At 38.5% G+C, this 18,609-nt stretch overlaps 1 protein-coding gene across 1 annotated transcript in view; it reads left to right on the top strand.

The window, feature by feature from the left end:
• Positions 1 to 17,243, top strand: part of RagC-D (Ras-related GTP binding C/D) — a 62,354-nt gene extending 45,111 nt beyond the window's left edge. The window contains exon 8 of the mRNA XM_053790190.2: positions 12,805 to 17,243. Coding sequence (XP_053646165.1) covers positions 12,805 to 12,941 — 137 coding nt within the window. The 3' untranslated portion in view covers positions 12,942 to 17,243. The remainder of the gene's footprint in view (positions 1 to 12,804) is intronic.
• The last annotated feature ends 1,366 nt before the right edge of the window (positions 17,244 to 18,609 follow it).

Raw genomic sequence — 18,609 nt, 5'->3', positions numbered from 1 at the left:
TCATTAAACTTTTCCCGAGCTAGGTCAGAAAGTTCAAGAGGTTCTTTCACAGACTTTTTAAGGAAGTCGGATAAGATGCCTGTAAGATCAGTAAGGTTCGGGATAAACCGTGCATAAAAATTTACAGAACCAAGAAAGCTACGCATGAGCTTCTTGGTTTTGGGGAATTTAAATTCTAATAAAGCTTTGATCTTACTGGGGAGAGGCTGCAGAGAGTTATTAGAAAGTATCAGTCCAAGATATCTAATCTTGTTATACCCAAGGAAGCATTTCTTCGGCTTGGCAGTGAGGCCATGTGAGCGTAACATACGCAAAACTGATGTTAATGTTTGGATATGTTCGCCCCACGTGGATGTCATTACATAAATGTTATCAAAATAAACTGAAACATTTAGCATATTACCCAAGACCTTTCTTATCAGTCTCACGTAGATAGCACAGGCAGTTACCAAACCGAAGGGCATAGTTCTATACTGCATCAGTCCTTGGTGTGTAGGAAAAGTGGTGTACTGCTTAGAAGAAGGATCTAACATTACTTGATGATATGCCTGTGCAATATCAATTTCTGAAAAGAAGGAAGTGTCATAAAATTTGTGTAGATTGCTCTCTATTAAGGGCATAGGTTCAGCATCCCACCGAGTTATAGCATTAAGGCCTCTGAAGTCAATAGCAAGTCTATATGAATTATCCTCCTTCTTAACCATGACTACTGGTGAGCAATATGCAGATACTGAAGGTTCAATGATCTTTAGTTTTAATAATTTGTCTACCTCTCGGTCAAATGCATCCCTAAGGTGAACTGGAACTGGGTATAATTTCCGTTTGATCGGATTGTCCGTCAATAAGTCAATCTTATGGACTACCGTGGAGGTAACACCTGGAATATCAGTAAGGACATCTGAAAAGTTACTCACACATTGAAGTAGTTCATGTCTCTTATGGTCATCCAAAGATTCATTAATATTAATGTTGGTTGCACCCGAGTGGTCAAGTCACTAAGTCATGTAGTTCTTCATCATAGTCTTAGTTAGAGGTGTCAATTACACACACCTTACATTCTTCAGTTGTCTTATCAAGTTCGTGTGGAAAAACTAAGTCAAAGTTATTAAGGCAGTTAACCGGATTTCTTCAGTAATATTTCTTAAGGATGTTGATATGATAAAGCTTAGGTTTCCCCTTGACTTCTATGAGGTAGTTAACTTTCCCACAAATTTTTAATACTTTATATGGACCTTTCCATGCTACTAATAATTTATTTGACTTGATAGGCAAAAGTACCAGAACTTCATCCCCTACTTTAAAACTTCTCCTCTGACTTTTGGAATCAAAATAGGTTTTGTACTGGTCCATTGACAAGCTTAGGTTTTTTGAAACTATGTCAGAGGTCTCCTCAAGTTAGGATCTAAGGTCAAGGAGAAACTGGTAAGAAGATTGAACCTCAGCATTTACTTCCTCATTAGTCCATAAGTCATAAAGGATGGACAATGGACCTCTGGCCTGTCTACCATAGAGAAGTTCAAAAGGTGAAAACCCCAAAGAGTCATTGGGAACTTCCCTCATGGCAAACAAAGCACAGGGTAGGTAACGATGCCACTCCTTAGGTTTAAGGGAGCAAAGTTTCCTTAAAATGGACTTGAGAATCGAATGCTGGCGCTCAATCCTCCCATTACAGCTGGGATGATAGGGTGTGGTGAAGAGAGGCTTCACTCCCAGAACTTGGTAGAGATGTTGCATTAAGTCAGATGTGAATTGTGTCCCATGGTCAGACAAAATTTCTCTAGGGATGCCCACTCTGGAGAAGATGGACAAAAGGGCTTCAGCCACCTGTTTAAGGGAATGGCTTCAGGAAAACTCGAAGCATAATCAACTAATGTTAATATATATCTATGTCCCCCAGATGGAAGTGGAGATAAAGGACCAACGATGTCAATAGCTACTCTTTCAAAGGGTACCGTAAAGACTGGCATTTTGACCATAGGTACTCGCCTGGTACCTCGGGAGGATGACAGTTGGCAAACTTTACACGATCTACAATAGGTAGTGACATCTGAGGACATTTTTGGCCAAAAATAGGTTTCCCTAATTTTATTTAAGGTTTTACGATGCGAGAAATGTCCGGCCACTGGCAGGTCATGAGCCATTTTAAGAACAGTCTCTCTGCATTGACTTGGAACAACTAAGATGGAATAGTCTATCTCATCTGAATTTAATTTGAATACTGACTTGTACAAGATACCTTTTATATATTCAAATTTATATGAAAAGTTTTTCCTTTGGATAACTTGATTTTGTTTAGTGGCATTATGGCAATTCTGAAGAGAAGGGCAATTACGTTGTAAATTGACAAAGGAGTCCTTTGATTTATCTAAAGGCTTAAAGTCAGGGAAAATCAAAGGATGGACAGTAGGAGAAGCCTGGGCTTTGGTCTGACCCCTAGTCAAGACATTTATGGTATCGGAGGTGATATCTTCACTTTCATCTAACAAGTGAACCGGTGATCCTACTACCTCGCTTTCGAAAGTAGCATCACTGGTTTTTAATCCCACATGAATCTCACGAGACATTGTCTCAAATGAACTTTTGAGGGACTTCTCTGACTCTACAGGAAGAGGATCTGAAACACTTATGTCCATCTTTGGTGATGAAAGGTCAACCTCAGAAGGAAGAATGGCACCTTTTACATTACCTATTAGTACGGAGCAAGAAGTGATGGGAGGTAGTATGGCTTCAGACCAACCTGTGAACCATTTAGACCTAATGTAACAACGGATGGTAGGGAAAGTGTCCGTACAGCCCAAGTAGTCCGAAAGTATAGCAGAGGAATGAGTTTCTTTAAGATTAGGGAATAGCTTATCAGAAATGATTATACATGTGCATTCAGTGTCTCGTAAAATGGTAGATACATTAAGTCCATTAACTGTTTCCTGAACAGAAGGGTGCTTGGTCATTACAGTCTTCAAAACATCTTCCAACTTTTTGGACCTTCTTAGGACAATCTGGACGTTTATGTCCCGTAACACCACACAAATGACAAACAGGAATAAAAGAAGTCATTTTACTTTCCACTACCCCTCAAGGAAGGTTCCTTGATGTTGGTGAGGGGCTCTTGATTTAGGGAATTGGATCTGTGCTCCAGTTCCCCGAATTAAGCCTGAATGCCTTCCACAACTCCCCCAGGCACTGTATAATCCTCCGGGTTTAGCGCTTCCCCCTTGATTATAATAATAATAATAATACTTTCCACTAGAGGCTTTGATTTCTTAAGGTCTGATGAACCCTTGCCCTTAGGGTTCGATCCCTTTAGGTCTTTATAGGAATTGTGAGCCTCAGCATACAGGTCAGCAGCCTCAGTAACTTCCTCAGCTTTAATCAGGTTACGTTCTCTAATGAATGTTCTTATCTGGTGGGGAAGAGCTGTCAGGAACTGGTCAGCAACCATGAAGTCTCTAAGAGATTCATAACTGTGATCAATTCCTGAACTCTCTATCCAAAAGTCGAACAAACGAAAGAGTGTTACCTGTAACTGCTGAAAGCTCTGGCCAGGCTGTAAGGTGGCATACCTGAAATCTTTCCTCTAAGAATTAGTGGTTTTTTGATATGCTTTAAGGATTGCCTTCTTCAGTAGGTTATAATTACATAGGATATCCTGCGACAAAGTTGCATACTCAAGGCTGTACCAGAAAATAACATTCCTAACCTGGTAGCCCAGGTGTCAGCAGGCCATTCACAGAGAGTAGCAGTATTTTCAAATCTGATAATGTATGAAGTTATGTCGTCCCCCTCTGTGAAGGGAGGTAAATTAGGTGTTGGAATATGTGCACTGACTGCAGGTTGTTCCATTACTCCTTCCTCTAATTATTGTTGTGTAAAAGTTAACTTTTTATTCTCTAATTCAAGGCGAGATTTTTCAAGCTCGCGATCCTTTTCTCTCTCTATTAACTCATGTTCTCTATCCTTTGCTCTTTCCTCAAGTTCTCTTAATTTAACTTGTTCCTCACGTATTTTAGCTTGTTCCTCACGTTCTCTAGCTCTTTCCTCACGATCAAGTCTATCACGCTCTTTTTGGTCTTCTCGCTCTCTTTCTAACTGTCTTTCTTGGCTTTCTCTTTCAATTCTCTCTCTCTCCTTTTTCTCCTGTCTTTCAAGGTTCTCTTTCTCCTTTTTCTCTTCTCTTTCAATTCTCTCTCTCTCCTTTTTCTCTTCTCTTTTGATTCTCTCTCTCTCCTTTTCTTCTTCTCTTTCCCTTTCTATCTTTCTTCTCTCTCAATTCTCTCTCTTTCAAGTCTTTCCTGGATCTTAGCACTAATGAAAGATTCTAAATTTTTCCCTGTTATTCCTAACTTCCAGCGTTCATCCAAAACTGGTATTCCTCCATACTTGCAAGAATAACTTAAACTATCAGGGGAAATGACACGGGTATTAAGAAAACGGAGGGTTCAATTCCTGCTCTGCTCAAACTGTAAATAAACCAGAGGGCTCGATCCCTACTTCAATTAAACAATATGTATTAATTAAAAAGAAGGGTTCTATGCCGGCTCCGAGCAAACAGTAAGTAGAATGGGGTTACTTGACCATCCAATCTTCTCACCAACAAATCAAGAGTGTCCTACGACAGTTCCCTTGATATAATAAAGAGCTCAGTGAAACAAATTGTCACTGGAAAATCTCGGGTCCCTAGAGTCTAATCCTCCAAAGTGTTTCAAGCTCGAAAAGGTGGCAGAATTAAATATTATATCCTGCCTGACTTGACTTACAATAAATTGAGACTATAACAATCACCAAATCTTCTAAATACCTGTACCGTAGTCCTACCATAGAGAATGATTACTCATGGCTGGTGGTAACTGTCTGTGGTATGCGGTGTTGAAGTTCCAATGGTAGATTCGAGATGGAGTTGAATCTTGATTCAGTCGAGTTGATCCTGGCAAGGTCGCCACTTGTGAAGGCTTACTCAGCCCTGTAACAACTTCAGTCAGTATTACCAAGGCTGGCTCCTCCTCAGGAAAATTAATGAATAGAAAAAGAAATAATAACAGACAATGATAAACACTTTATTATTTAGAAACAGAAAATGTAAAACAATAAAACATGAATGGGTATCCTAATTGAAAAAAAAATGAAAAATGAAATGAAAAAAATTACATTTGAACTCAACGCTAATATAGGTATATCGTGGTAATGGGGTGTCAGGTGTTGGTGACACTGCGTGTTGTTGAAATCGTAGCCATTGCTGATGTGGGGGGGGGGTAGCAGGTGTTGGTGACCACCACCGGCTCGTTCTTCACAGAGTATAGCCGTGAGTAATTCCTTCAGATGACAGGAAAACAGGTTCATTACCACTGCTATGATGATGGGTTCGATCCTGTGTTGGCTTACATAACAGGTAAGTAGATTAAACATGGGACGTCTCAGGACGTTAGTCCGTCTCCTTCTATTCTTCTCGTTGGTTGGCAGGTGACCCTCTCTGTCATTCCAAGAGTAGTGTTGGGAGCTGTGAGTCGAGTGATTTACTGTTTGACTGGAGCCCCACACGTCACCTTTCGGGGGGGGGGGAAGAGGGAGGGGAAGAGATAGCGGGAGCTAGACTGACCCTACCTTAACAAGCAGCCGGCAATCAAACTATCACTTTCGGGGAGGGGGAAAAGGGGGGGGGGAAGAGCGGGAGCTGGACTTACCCTACCCTAACAAGTAGCCGGCAATGAAACTATTGTTACTATATACTCCCTCACTACTCCTATCTATTGAACTTTTCCCTCACACTCCCCCATACCAAGACTTATAGTCAAGGAGTATAAGAAGAATAGGCGAGGAAAAAGTTATAACATGTGGAAGCCGCGTAAGGCAACAAATCTTCTACTGACTGTCACAACTTAACCAGTCAGAGAAATAATTGGATGAACCTTTGATATACACAATATGGAACTTAAAAACCTGGAGTGCCAATGTCCACCTCAAGAGGCGACTGTTGGTTCCCTTAAAAGTTTCTAGGTATATCAAAAGTTTGTGGTCCGTTTCTAAAATGAATTCTTTTCCCAGCAAATAAAATTTAAGTTTGGAGATACCCCACACAAGGGCCAAATATTCCTTTTCTTTGGTGGAGTATCTCGATTCTGCGGGAAGGAGATTCCGGCTTAGGAAGCATACAGGGAAGGGAGTACCATCATGGTATTGTAGTAGCACCACACCTAAGCCAATATTGGAGGCATCAGTTCTTAAACAAAATGTTTTATTAATATCTGGAATCTTAAGTATAGGGACTTTCGAAAAGATACTTTTAATCTCATTAAACTTTTCCCGAGCTACTTCGGAAAGTTCAAGAGGTTTCTTCACAGACTTTTTTAAGGAAGTCAGATAAGATGCCTGTAAGATCAGTAAGGTTCGGGATAAACCGTGCATAAAAATTTACAGAACCAAGAAAGCTACGCATGAGCTTCTTGGTTTTGGGGAATTTAAATTCTAATAAAGCTTTGATCTTACTGGGGAGAGGCTGCAGAGAGTTATTAGAAAGTATCAGTCCAAGATATCTAATCTTGTTATACCCAAGGAAGCATTTCTTCGGCTTGGCAGTGAGGCCATGTGAGCGTAACATACGCAAAACTGATGTTAATGTTTGGATATGTTCGCCCCACGTGGATGTCATTACATAAATGTTATCAAAATAATCTGAAACATTTGGCATATTACCCAAGACCTTTCTCATCAGTCTCACGTAAGTAGCACAGGCAGTTACCAAACTGAAGGGCATAGTTTTATACTGCATCAGTCCTTGGTGTGTAGGAAAAGCGGTGTACTGCTTAGAAGAAGGATCTAACATTACTTGATGATATACCTGCGCAATATCAATCTCTGAAAAGAAGGAAGCGTCATAAAACTTGTGTAGATCGCTATCTATTAAGGGCATAGGTTCAGCATCCCACCGAGTTATAGCATTAAGGCCTCTGAAGTCAATAGCAAGTCTATATGAATTATCCTCCTTCTTAACCATGACTACTGGTGAGCGATATGCAGATACTGAAGGTTCAATTATGTTTAGTTTTAATAATTTGTCTACCTCTCAGTCAAATGCATCCCTAAGGTGAACCGGAACTGGGTATAATTTCCGTTTGATCGGATTGTCTGTCAATAAGTCAATCTTACGACTACCGTGGAGGTAACACCTGGAATATCAGTAAAGACGTCTGAAAAGTTACTCACACATTGAAGTAGTTCATGTCTCTTATGGTCATCCAAAGATTCATTAATATTAATGTTGGTTGCGCCCGAGTGGTCAAGAGTCACCAAGTCATGTAGTTCTTCATCATAGTCTAAGTTAGAGGTGTCAATTACACACACCTTACATTCTTCAGTTATCTTATCAAGTTCGTGTGGAAAAACTAAGTCAAAGTTATTAAGGCAGTTAACCGAATTTCTTCGGTAATATTTCTTAAGGATGTTGATATGATAAAGCTTAGGTTTCCCCTTGACTTCTATGAGGTAGTCAACTTTCCCACAAATTTTTAATACTTTATATGGACCTTTCCATGCTACTAATAATTTATTTGACTTGATAGGCAAAAGTACCAGAACTTCATCCCCTACTTTAAAACTTCTCCTCTGACTTTTGGAATCAAAATAAGTTTTGTACTGGTCCATTGACAAGCTTAGGTTTTTCAAAACTATGTCAGAGGTCTCCTCAAGTTTGGATCTAAGGTCAAGGAGAAACTGGTAAGACTGAACCTCAGCATTTACCTCCTCATTAGTCCATAAGTCATAAAGGATGGACAATGGACCTCTGGCCTGTCTACCATAGAGAAGTTCAAAAGGTGAAAACCCCAAAGAGTCACTGGGAACTTCCCTCATGGCAAACAAAGCACAGGGTAGGTAACGATGCCACTCCTTAGGTTTAAGGGAGCAAAGTTTCCTTAAAATGGACTTGAGAATCGAATGCTGACGCTCAATCCTCCCATTACAGCTGGGATGATAGGGTGTGGTGAAGAGAGGCTTCACTCCCAGAACTTGGTAGAGATGTTGCATTAAGTCAGATGTGAATTGTGTCCCATGGTCAGACAAAATTTCTCTAGGGATGCCCACTCTGGAGAAGATGGACAAAAGGGCTTCAGCCACCTCTTTAAAGGAATGGCTTCAGGGAAACTCGAAGCATAATCAACTAATGTTAATATATATCTATGTCCCCCAGATGAAAGTGGACATAAAGAAGCAACGATGTCAATAGCTACTCTTTCAAAGGGTACCGTAAAGACTGGCATTTTGACCATAGGTACTCGCCTGGTACCTCGGGAGGATGACAGTTGGCAAACTTTACACGATCTACAATAGGTAGTGACATCTGAGGACATTTTTGGACAAAAATAGGTTTCCCTAATTTTATTTAAGGTTTTACGATGCGAGAAATGTCCGGCCACTGGCAGGTCATGAGCCATTTCAAGAACAGTCTCTCTGCATTGACTTGGAACAACTAAGATGGAATAGTCTATCTCATCTGAATTTAATTTGAATACTGACTTGTACAAGATACCTTTTATATATTCAAATTTATATGAAAAGTTTTTCCTTTGGATAACTTGATTTTGTTTAGCGGCATTATGGCAATTCTGAAGAGAAGGGCAATTACATTGTAAATTGAGAAAGGAGTCCTTTGATATATCTAAAGGCTTAAAGTCAGGGAAAATCAAAGGATGAACAGTAGAAGCCTGGGCTTTGGTCTGAGCCCTAGTCAAGACATTTATGGTATCGGAGGTGATATCTTCACTTTCATCTAACAAGTGAACCGGTGATCCTACTACCTCGCTTTCGAAAGTAGCATCACTGGTTTTTAATCCCACATGAATCTCACGAGACATTGTCATCTCTGAACTTTCGAGGGGCTTCTCTGACTCTACAGGAAGAGGATATGAAACACTTATGTCCATCTTTGGTGATGAAAGGTCAACCTCAGAAGGAAGAATGACACCTTTTACATTACCTATTAGTACGGAGCAAGAAGTGATGGGAGCTAGTACGGCTTCAGACCAACCTGTGAACCATTTAGACCTAATGTAACAATGGATGGTAGGGAAAGTGTCCGTACGGCCCAAGTAGTCTGAAAGTATAGCAGAGGAATGAGTTTCTTTAAGATTAGGGAATAGCTTATCAGAAATGATTATACATGGGCATCCAGTGTCTCGTAAAATGGTAGATACATTAAGTCCATTAACTGTTTCCTGAACAGAAGGGTGCTTGGTCATTACAGTCTTTAAAACATCTTCCAACTTTTTGGACCTTCTTAGAAGGACAATCTGGACGTTTATGTCCCGTAACACCACACAAATGACAAACAGGAATAAAAGAAGTCACTTTACTTTCCACTAGAGGCTTTGATTTCTTAAGGTCTGATGAACCCTTGCCCTTAGGGTTCGATCCCTTTAGGTCTTTATAGGAATTGTGAGCCTCAGCATACAGGTCAGCAGCCTCAGTAACTTCCTCAGCTTTAATCAGGTTACGTTCTCTAATGAATGTTCTTATCTGGTGGGGAAGAGCTGTCAGGAACTGGTCAGCAACCATGAAGTCTCTAAGAGATTCATAACTGTGATCAATTCCTGAACTCTCTATCCAAAAGTCAAACAAACGAAAGAGTGTTACCTGTAACTGCTGAAAGCTCTGGCCAGGCTGTAAGGTGGCATACCTGAAATCTTTCCTCTAAGAATTAGTGGTTTTTTGATATGCTTTAAGGATTGCCTTCTTCAGTAGGTTATAATTACATAGGATATCCTGCGACAAAGTTGCATACTCAAGGCTGTACCAGAAAATAACATTCCTAACCTGGTAGCCCAGGTGTCAGCAGGCCATTCACAGAGAGTAGCAGTATTTTCAAACATGATAATGTATGAAGTTATGTCGTCCCCCTCTGTGAAGGGAGGTAAATTAGGTGTTGGAATATGTGCACTGACTGCAGGTTGTTCTATTACTCCTTCCTCTAATTATTGTTGTGTAAAAGTTAACTTTTTATTCTCTAATTCAAGGCGAGATTTTTCGAGCTCGCGATCCTTTTCTCTCTCTATTAACTCATGTTCTCTATCCTTTGCTCTTTCCTCAAGTTCTCTTAATTTAACTTGTTCCTCACGTATTTTAGCTTGTTCCTCACGTTCTCTAGCTCTTTCCTCACGATCAAGTCTATCACGCTCTTTTTGGTCTTCTCGCTCTCTTTCTAACTGTCTTTCTTGGCTTTCTCTTTCAATTCTCTCTCCTTTTTCTCCTGTCTTTCAAGGTTCTCTTTCTCCTTTTTCTCTTCTCTTTCGATTCTCTCTCTCTCCTTTTTCTCTTCTCTTTCGATTCTCTCTCTCTCCTTTTCTTCTTCTCTTTCCCTTTCTGTCTTTCTTCTCTCTCAATTCTCTCTCTTTCAAGTCTTTCCTGGACCTTAGCACTAATGAAAGATTCTAAATTTTTCCCTGTTATTCCTAACTTCCAGCGTTCATCCAAAACTGGTATTCCTCCATACTTGCAAGAATAACTTAAACTATCAGGGGAAATGAAACGGGTATTAAAGAAAATGGAGGGTTCAATTCCTGCTCTGCTCAAACTGTAAATAAACCAGAGGGCTCGATCCCTACTTCAATTAAACAATATGTATTAATTAAAACGAAGGGTTCTATGCCGGCTCCGAGCAAATAGTAAGTAGAATGGGGTTACTTGACCATCCAATCTTCTCACCAACAAATCAAGAGTGTCCTACAACAGTTCCCTTGATATAATAAAGAGCTCAGTGAAACAAATTGTCACTGGAAAATCTCGGGTCCCTAGAGTCTAATCCTCCAAAGTGTTTCAAGCTCGAAAAGGTGGCAGAATTAAATATTATATCCTGCCTGACTTGACTTGCAATAAATTGAGACTATAACAATCACTAAATCTTCTAAATACCTGTACCGTAGTCCTACCATAGAGAATGATTACTCATGGCTGGTGGTAACTGTCTGTGGTATGCGGCGTTGAAGTTCCAATGGTAGATTCGAGATGGAGTTGAATCTTGATTCAGTCGAGTTGATCCTGGCAAGGTCGCCACTTGTGAAGGCTTACTCAGCCCTGTAACAACTTCAGTCAGTATTACCAAGGCTGGCTCCTCCTCAGGAAAATTAATGAATAGAAAAAGAAATAATAACAGACAATGATAAACACTTTATTATTTAGAAACGGAAAATGTAAAACAATAAAACATGAATGGGTATCCTAATTGAAAAAAATGAAAAATGAAATGAAAAAAATTACATTTGAACTCAACGCTAATATAGGTATATCGTGGTAATGGGGTGTCAGGTGTTGGTGACACTGCGTGTTGTTGAAATCGTAGCCATTGCTGATGTGGGGGGGGGTAGCAGGTGTTGGTGACCACCACCGGCTCGTTCTTCACAGAGTATAGCCGTGAGTAATTACTTCAGATGACAGGAAAACAGGTTCGTTACCACTGCTATGATGAGGGGTTAGGTCCTATGTTGGCTTACATAACAGGTAAGTAGATTAAACATGGGACGTCTCAGGACGTTAGTCCGTCTCCTTCTATTCTTCTCGTTGGTTGGCAGGTGACCCCCTCTGTCATTCCAAGAGTAGTGTTGGGAGCTGTGAGTCGATTGATTTACTGTTTGACTGGAGCCCCACACGTCACCTTTCGGGGGGGGGGGAGAGATAGCGGGAGCTAGACTGACCCTACCTTAACAAGTAGCCGGCAATGAAACTATTGTTACTATATACTCCCTCACTACTCCTATCTATTGAACTTTTCCCTCACACAGCTGTGTTAGTGAATTGTGTTATGATATTTTAATTACTATATCTTGTATTTGCCAAGCAAACATGACACCCAGTAGCCATACCAGTGTTGCTGAAAGTGGCACAAAGAGGTCTAAGCACTTAAGTCTTAGAATTAACAAAGATATTAGACAAGAGATAACCTGTAGCCATAATGAAGTGTTACGTTGTACATGGAAAAAGAGGTATACATGAGTTTGTGTGACTGACTTACTGAGTGACTTGACTGAATGAATGACTTGACTGTAATATTATTATTATTATTATTATTATTAATTTAGGGAACTGAAGCACAGATCCAGTTCCCTAGATCAAGAGAATTGGATCTGTGCTCTAGTTACTTAATGATAATAACACCAATAATAATTATTTTTATTATATGTAATAACAAATGCCGGTAACTCATTGCACTGTTTAGGTCACTGGAGGAGTAGTTCTTTCCTGCTTTGCTTACATTTTTAACAGTCATTTGGCCAAATTTCATTTTTCTAGGCATGGGCCCTAAGAAAGTAAGTGTAAAGGACAGTGCTGAGAAGAAAAAGAGAATGATTTCCATGAAATTAAAGCATGAAATCATAGATAAACAAGAGAAGTGTCCAGGTCTTGGGTTCAGGGGGCGGGGGAGCTGGCTCATAACTCAGAGTAAAAAAATCGACCCAGGGACGGCTCTTATCTCAAAAAACTTGTACATTGGGACACTCGTAAGTCAAGGTTCCACTGTACTGAGAATCTTATTTTTTTTTCCAACAAATCAGCCATATCCCACTGAGGCAGCATGACCTAAAAAGAAAAACAAAAGTTTTTCTTTTTAGGTCAAAAAAATTTAAAAAGAAAAACTTTTGTTTTTCTTTTTAAATTTAATAATTTATACAGGAGACGGGGTTACTAGCCCCTTGCTCCCAGCATTTTAGTTGCCTCTTACGACACGCATGGCAGAATCTTACATATGTTTATTATTTTAATAATTTTTAAGAACTTTATGCACTGTTTCCTTTCTAGCTGCCAGTATAGATAAACATTATTCCACAGGCATAATCGACTACAATTTCTTGTGCTTCCGTAACGCAATCCAGGAGGTGTTTGACGTGAGAACCAACCACCTAGCGCAGCTGACCAACAGTACGTCTCTCATCCAGAACAGCCACACCAATGGACCCACTTCCTAGTATATCTTCAAACAAGAGTAGCTTTGTTGTCATTTCTGCTCACACACTTGTAGTTTATAGTTCTGATTTTAATTAATTGACCTTGATGGTTTTTGTGGACAATCAGTGACTGTTCAAACAGTATTATATAAATTTGATTAGGTAGACAAGATAAATTTGATAGGTAGACAAGATAAATATAATTTTTTTTTATTCAGATTTGAAAATATAAAATTTACACTATTTCTTCAACAGTATAGGAATAATTTTATTCTGTATGATGCTTTTGATGTATTTTCAGTATCTTGAAATAATTTTGCCACTACCTGTTTTTACACTTCTATGATTTCTTTTGTACAAAGTTAGGAATACATGACATAAAAAACATATTTAAATGTGTGTTTTGAGAATGAAACTCATGATTGTACCAAAAACTGTATCCCTGCATAAACAGAGATGAGTTTTTTGAAGATTTGACTGTTATTTCCTTCTGCTGATCAGAGTTGTTGCTCTGACACAAAATACCAGATAAAATGTTATCCTATCTCAACCCATCCTCCTAAGCAGATGGTGTTTTGTTTTGTGACCCAACTGTTGACTAAAATGCAAACACCTGGATTTTACTCTCATGCTTCCTTTGTCTTGGCATGGGCCATAGGTTTCTGTTTGTGCATGAAAACCATCTAGTCCTTATGCATTTTACATTTATTGGTGTTAACATATATTAGTTAATTTTAACCTAACCTAATTAGTATGTGTGAGAAAGTAAAAACCAAGGTTGGCATTAGGAGGATAGGTCGACTGTTTGTAAGAAACTAAGTAATGTTGCTCTCTGCTTTGCTGATGATGTTTGATGTGGAGCAACCAACAAACACACTGGTTGCTCATTTTCTTAGTCATGGATTTTTTGTAACCTGTAAAAATTGCCTTGGTAGAAGTTTAACTTATCTTTCATTCAGGTAACTTTTTTTGTAAGTCATTATGCTCAAACAAGTTTTAGATATACAGTAAACCCTTGTACAATGTATCTTCACATATGATTTGTTTGCAATGCATTTCTAAAAGTGCAACCAAAAAATTTCTATATTATGCACAAAAAAAATCGTCTGCTTACAGATGGGTGGATTAAGTGTAGCCTCATGCCATTCTTGCTAAACACGTCCACTAGATGGCATTTTTTCCTTACCTAATGTTTTCCAAAATTTATATAAGACATCTGAGGGGGAGGGGAAATATTCATTATGCATAAATATCAAGGATCTGCAATAGTTCAGTATGATACATTAATTAGACCACCTTCTGCCTTTTATGGTGTATCTACTTCAGCTGTATTTTTGCTCTTGTTGACATTTAGTGAGTGATAATAAAGGCTGTGTGTTTAAACAAGATAATTTAGTGGAGGTAGTGTGCATATTCACAGAATCTCTGCCATGACACGAACTAGCTGCCCAAGCATGTCACAGTCTGGAGATTTTCCACGCCTTGCTAAGCAAGGGAAACTTGTACTTAGTTGACTAACACAGTGAAGAACGATATACAGCAGAGCCCTGAATTACGATGATGCAGTATGTAGTAAATGGTATTTGATACCAAATGGGAATATGGAACCACTTTATTACTTCTAAACAGTAGGGCTACTTACGGCCATGGAAATATCGCTTCCACTGAGCAAGACAGTATCAGTATTCAATGAAAAATACCATACAGGCATACGTCACTAATATGGCATTTTTTAATTATGTTCCTGTGGTGATGCACACCTGGTTAGCAATACAATACTGTAGCATTTGTTTTATTATTTTTACTTTTGCATCTTTTTTAGACCTAGTGCTATTGTGCATTTAATAAATGGGAGTGTAAACATGTTTTTAGGCTTCGGTATGCACATAAAAAAAAAGGCTGTGATTCACTTTACTGCAGTGGTCTGGAACCTAACTTGCCATATTAGCAAGGAATACCTGTACTTTCTTTAATTAACAAGTACACACTAATTAAACATTACACTGGACAGTTTGTAAAGAGGAATAGTACTGAATATAGTGTAAATATTCTTTGATGAAAAAATAAATTTAGATATGGAATATTATGGTTTGGGAAAACATCTCCAATTATAATAGAGGGCCTATGGGAACAATGATTCTGAGCTCAGATCACCTAAGTTTTCAGTAATGCATTACTGTTGTAGCCTTACTAAATGGGCAAATCTCTTGTCCTTTTTCATATGTACTATCAACACAGTACAGTAATATGTTGAGAGAGGTGGCAGAAGCAGGCATTCACTTCATTAGTCCTGTTATCTCTAGCTTGTCTTCTGCCAAGTGTATGTAGATGACTGCCTTCTTTCTGAAATACACACAACATTACTGGCCCCTCATGAATAGACATGTTGAAGATATACAAAATAATAGCTATACAAACACATTAGATATGCACTGAAGAGTTTCATAAAGAAGTCTACAGCATTGCTGGGAGCCAAAGCCAGAATCAGCAGCTCTTACCACACCATCATTTTGTTTGTTTTGTACAATTTGATAAGGAAATATGGCTTTTATTATGATGTGCACATGTACTGACAAAGCTCAGTTGATGCTGTTGCTGCCATTTTATTTTTTCTATTCCCTGACTATCAAATGCATTTATCCTTGGTATTGGTTTAGTGAATTCCTATTTGTTTGGTACAATTTGATAAAGGAATATAACTTTTATGATGATATTCATATGTACTGAAGGGGCTTGCTGATACTGCCACCTGCATTCTTTTATTAAAACTTTTCTCATCTAAAACTATCACATGCACTTTACTTTTGAAATTTTAGTGCTAGATGGCTTGAGAGTTTTAAGAAGCATAATAAAGTTCTGATGACAGCATATTAGCTGATCAAGCATTTCCCTTCGCTACATCCAACTCAGCCCAGCAGGCCTACATTAATTCTCTCTACACTGTATAAAGGCCTCAAGTAATGACTAATAGAATATGAATTAACTAATTTTATAGTAATTTTTACATTGTACAATATTAAAAAAAACTTGGGTGGCAAATCTGGAGTGGAACCCTGTTATTACCACATGTTTACACCTTGCACAGTGCTGTGTGTTCTAGTGTACCAATCTTCAGGAACGTAACCTACATGTTATGTGAGGGTTTACTGTATTGCAACAGGTAGCTAAATACATTCAGGTAAATGAGTGTTTGTTATGGTGATGCAAAATTTCGTGAAGTGTTCTATTACGATTGATATGCACATTACAAATTCTTATTATATTTAAATGAAGCACTGAACCCACGTGGGTTCAGTGCAAATAGAGGTGGAGGCTCGACCCTCCATCCTCTAATCAGGAGACAAACTCTGCTCTCAGCCAGGCTTGCCAATTTGTCATGCCAAAGACCCACACAGGGTTAATTCTTGGAAAGACAGAAATGCTGTATAATGCATTCTTCTGCTGACAAGGTTTTGCTCATACAATGACTTTTATAAACTACTGATCTGCTTGTAACTTGACAAAGCCCACTGTGTGGGTGAAATGTTGTCAATAAAAGTGCATTATACTACATTTGTGTCTTTTGTTTTTCCACGTTGGTATTTTATACCCTTTCTCTTCATGAGATTAATTCTTGTTAACTAAGGCTACTGTCCTAAATACCTGCAACGTCACATGAAGGACATAGCTTTGTCGTCCACATTGCCTGCCCCTCGGGTCATCACACACGGTGCTGTTGCCCTAGGGAGACTAAGGTACTTGAAGCTCCCTAGGGCAGAAACTATTACTGTACAGCTTGTTTTAGTATTGTATATACTCTGCTAGATGCAAGTCATTTATGAGACTCTCTCAGGCTTTTTGAGCAAATTGTGTCTATAGTATAGATGTTCATTTCAGTAAGCTCTCTTATGAAACTTATTTAGAGCAATTTTTTTTTGCAAATGCAATTGAAAAAGACTAGTATGAAGGCTCTTTCATGTGCTATTCAATTTTGGATTAATTTTTTTTTTCAACTGCATTCACAAAAAAGAATGCACTATATAGAGGAACTTTTTTGAGAGCTGACTATATACAGTGGACCCCCGCCTTATGATATAATTTCATTCCATAAGTATGTTCAGGTGCCGTTACCGAATGAATTTGTTCCCATAAGGAATATTGTGAATTAGATTAGTCAGTTTCAGACCCCAAAAATACACGTACAAAAGCACTTACATAAATACACTTACATAATTGGTCGCATTGGAAGCTGATCGTAAGGCGGGGGTCCACTGTATTTCCATAAGTAATAATTAATTCGATTATTTTGTACATTGATGTCAACTAAAAGGATACGTTTTTAAAGTATTTGATTATCTCTACCTATTTTCCCAATCTTGACTCTTGTGTACAGTGTTTACATAGATAAGCCTTTCTAGTGTAGTGTAATTCTCTTCAATGTAGATAAAGCTAAAATATTCCAGAATTGCTTTTCACTTAAGTTTCTAAGTGTTGAACACTTTTTAAGCTTAACTGCATGCTTCAGATTTCCTTAATATAGACATGCAAGCAATAATTGATACCCTTATTAAGATGCTTTGCCAGTGCAGTAAGCTTGAAGAAGTCTGATAAAAGATGCTGAACAGGCAAAGCATCGTCTAAATGAAGCTAAACTACTGCTGATTGTATTTTTATCAACTATGGCTAGTTGGTTTTCCCATACAATCTATTGTTATAAATTTTTCTTGAATTGCTAAAGCAATTGCACCTCTCGTTTATTATATTCATGTGGAAGATCTGAACCTAGTGCGGTTATATAGTGCTTGAGAAATGGGAGGTGATTAGGTTTGATCCAAGGAAGAGGGGGAGGGGGTAGCTGCAGTTCCTGGGGTCAATAAGCCTTCACCAGCATCAAGGCATCCCTAAGACTGTGCTTCTCAAGATGCTGCTTAAATTTGAAAATTTCTTCATGTTTTAATAAATTTTTGTGCAAGTATATGAAATAATTAAAGGATGTGTTTAAATTCAAATTAAAAAAATACTGCATTAGTATTAACCACTGCACATGATGTACACATGTACATGTACTGTACAAAATCTGTAATTTTATTCTCTAGAATAGTTTATCAAACCTTAATTTTTTAATGAAATAATTTGAATGAAAAAAAAAAAAATAAATTCTTCAGTACAAATTGAAATGCACTTGTTTCTGTAACTTGCTACAAATTGTGTGTGTGGGTCACCTCTCAAGTATTTTATTTATTACTTGCTTACCTTTTGAAATTATCATGGCATCCAAAATTCATTTAAAATCAATATTGGTGGTGCATTGTGCCAAGTGAAAGCACATTACACTAACCATAATGCAGAAAATATTATTATTTTTTAAAACTGCCCTTTCCTATCAAGACAGGGTGAACCAAAGAAGGAAATACACCAACACTCATTCCCTAGTTTTCTTTCCAGTAGTGCCCCGACAACACATTTCAAACTATTCTTTGAACTGCAGTGTCCCTACCCATCCTAACATAGACTCACTCTTTGATATTTTGGTAGAAAATGACTTATTGCATCAGCTCTGACTTCAATTTTGCACCTTCACTAACCTCTTCCCTCGCAAACCCCTCCTTGCAGAGCTGTATGACCCATACAGGTTTAGTGCATGCTTTTTTGATAAAAGTAACTGACCTATACAATCATATGTATAGGTGAGTGCACACACAGGCAGACA

Source organism: Cherax quadricarinatus, chromosome 58 (genome assembly GCF_038502225.1).
Source record: "Cherax quadricarinatus isolate ZL_2023a chromosome 58, ASM3850222v1, whole genome shotgun sequence".
In the NCBI taxonomy this organism is placed as follows: Eukaryota; Metazoa; Arthropoda; class Malacostraca; order Decapoda; family Parastacidae; genus Cherax; species Cherax quadricarinatus.
This window is presented reverse-complemented; position numbering and strand designations above follow the sequence as displayed.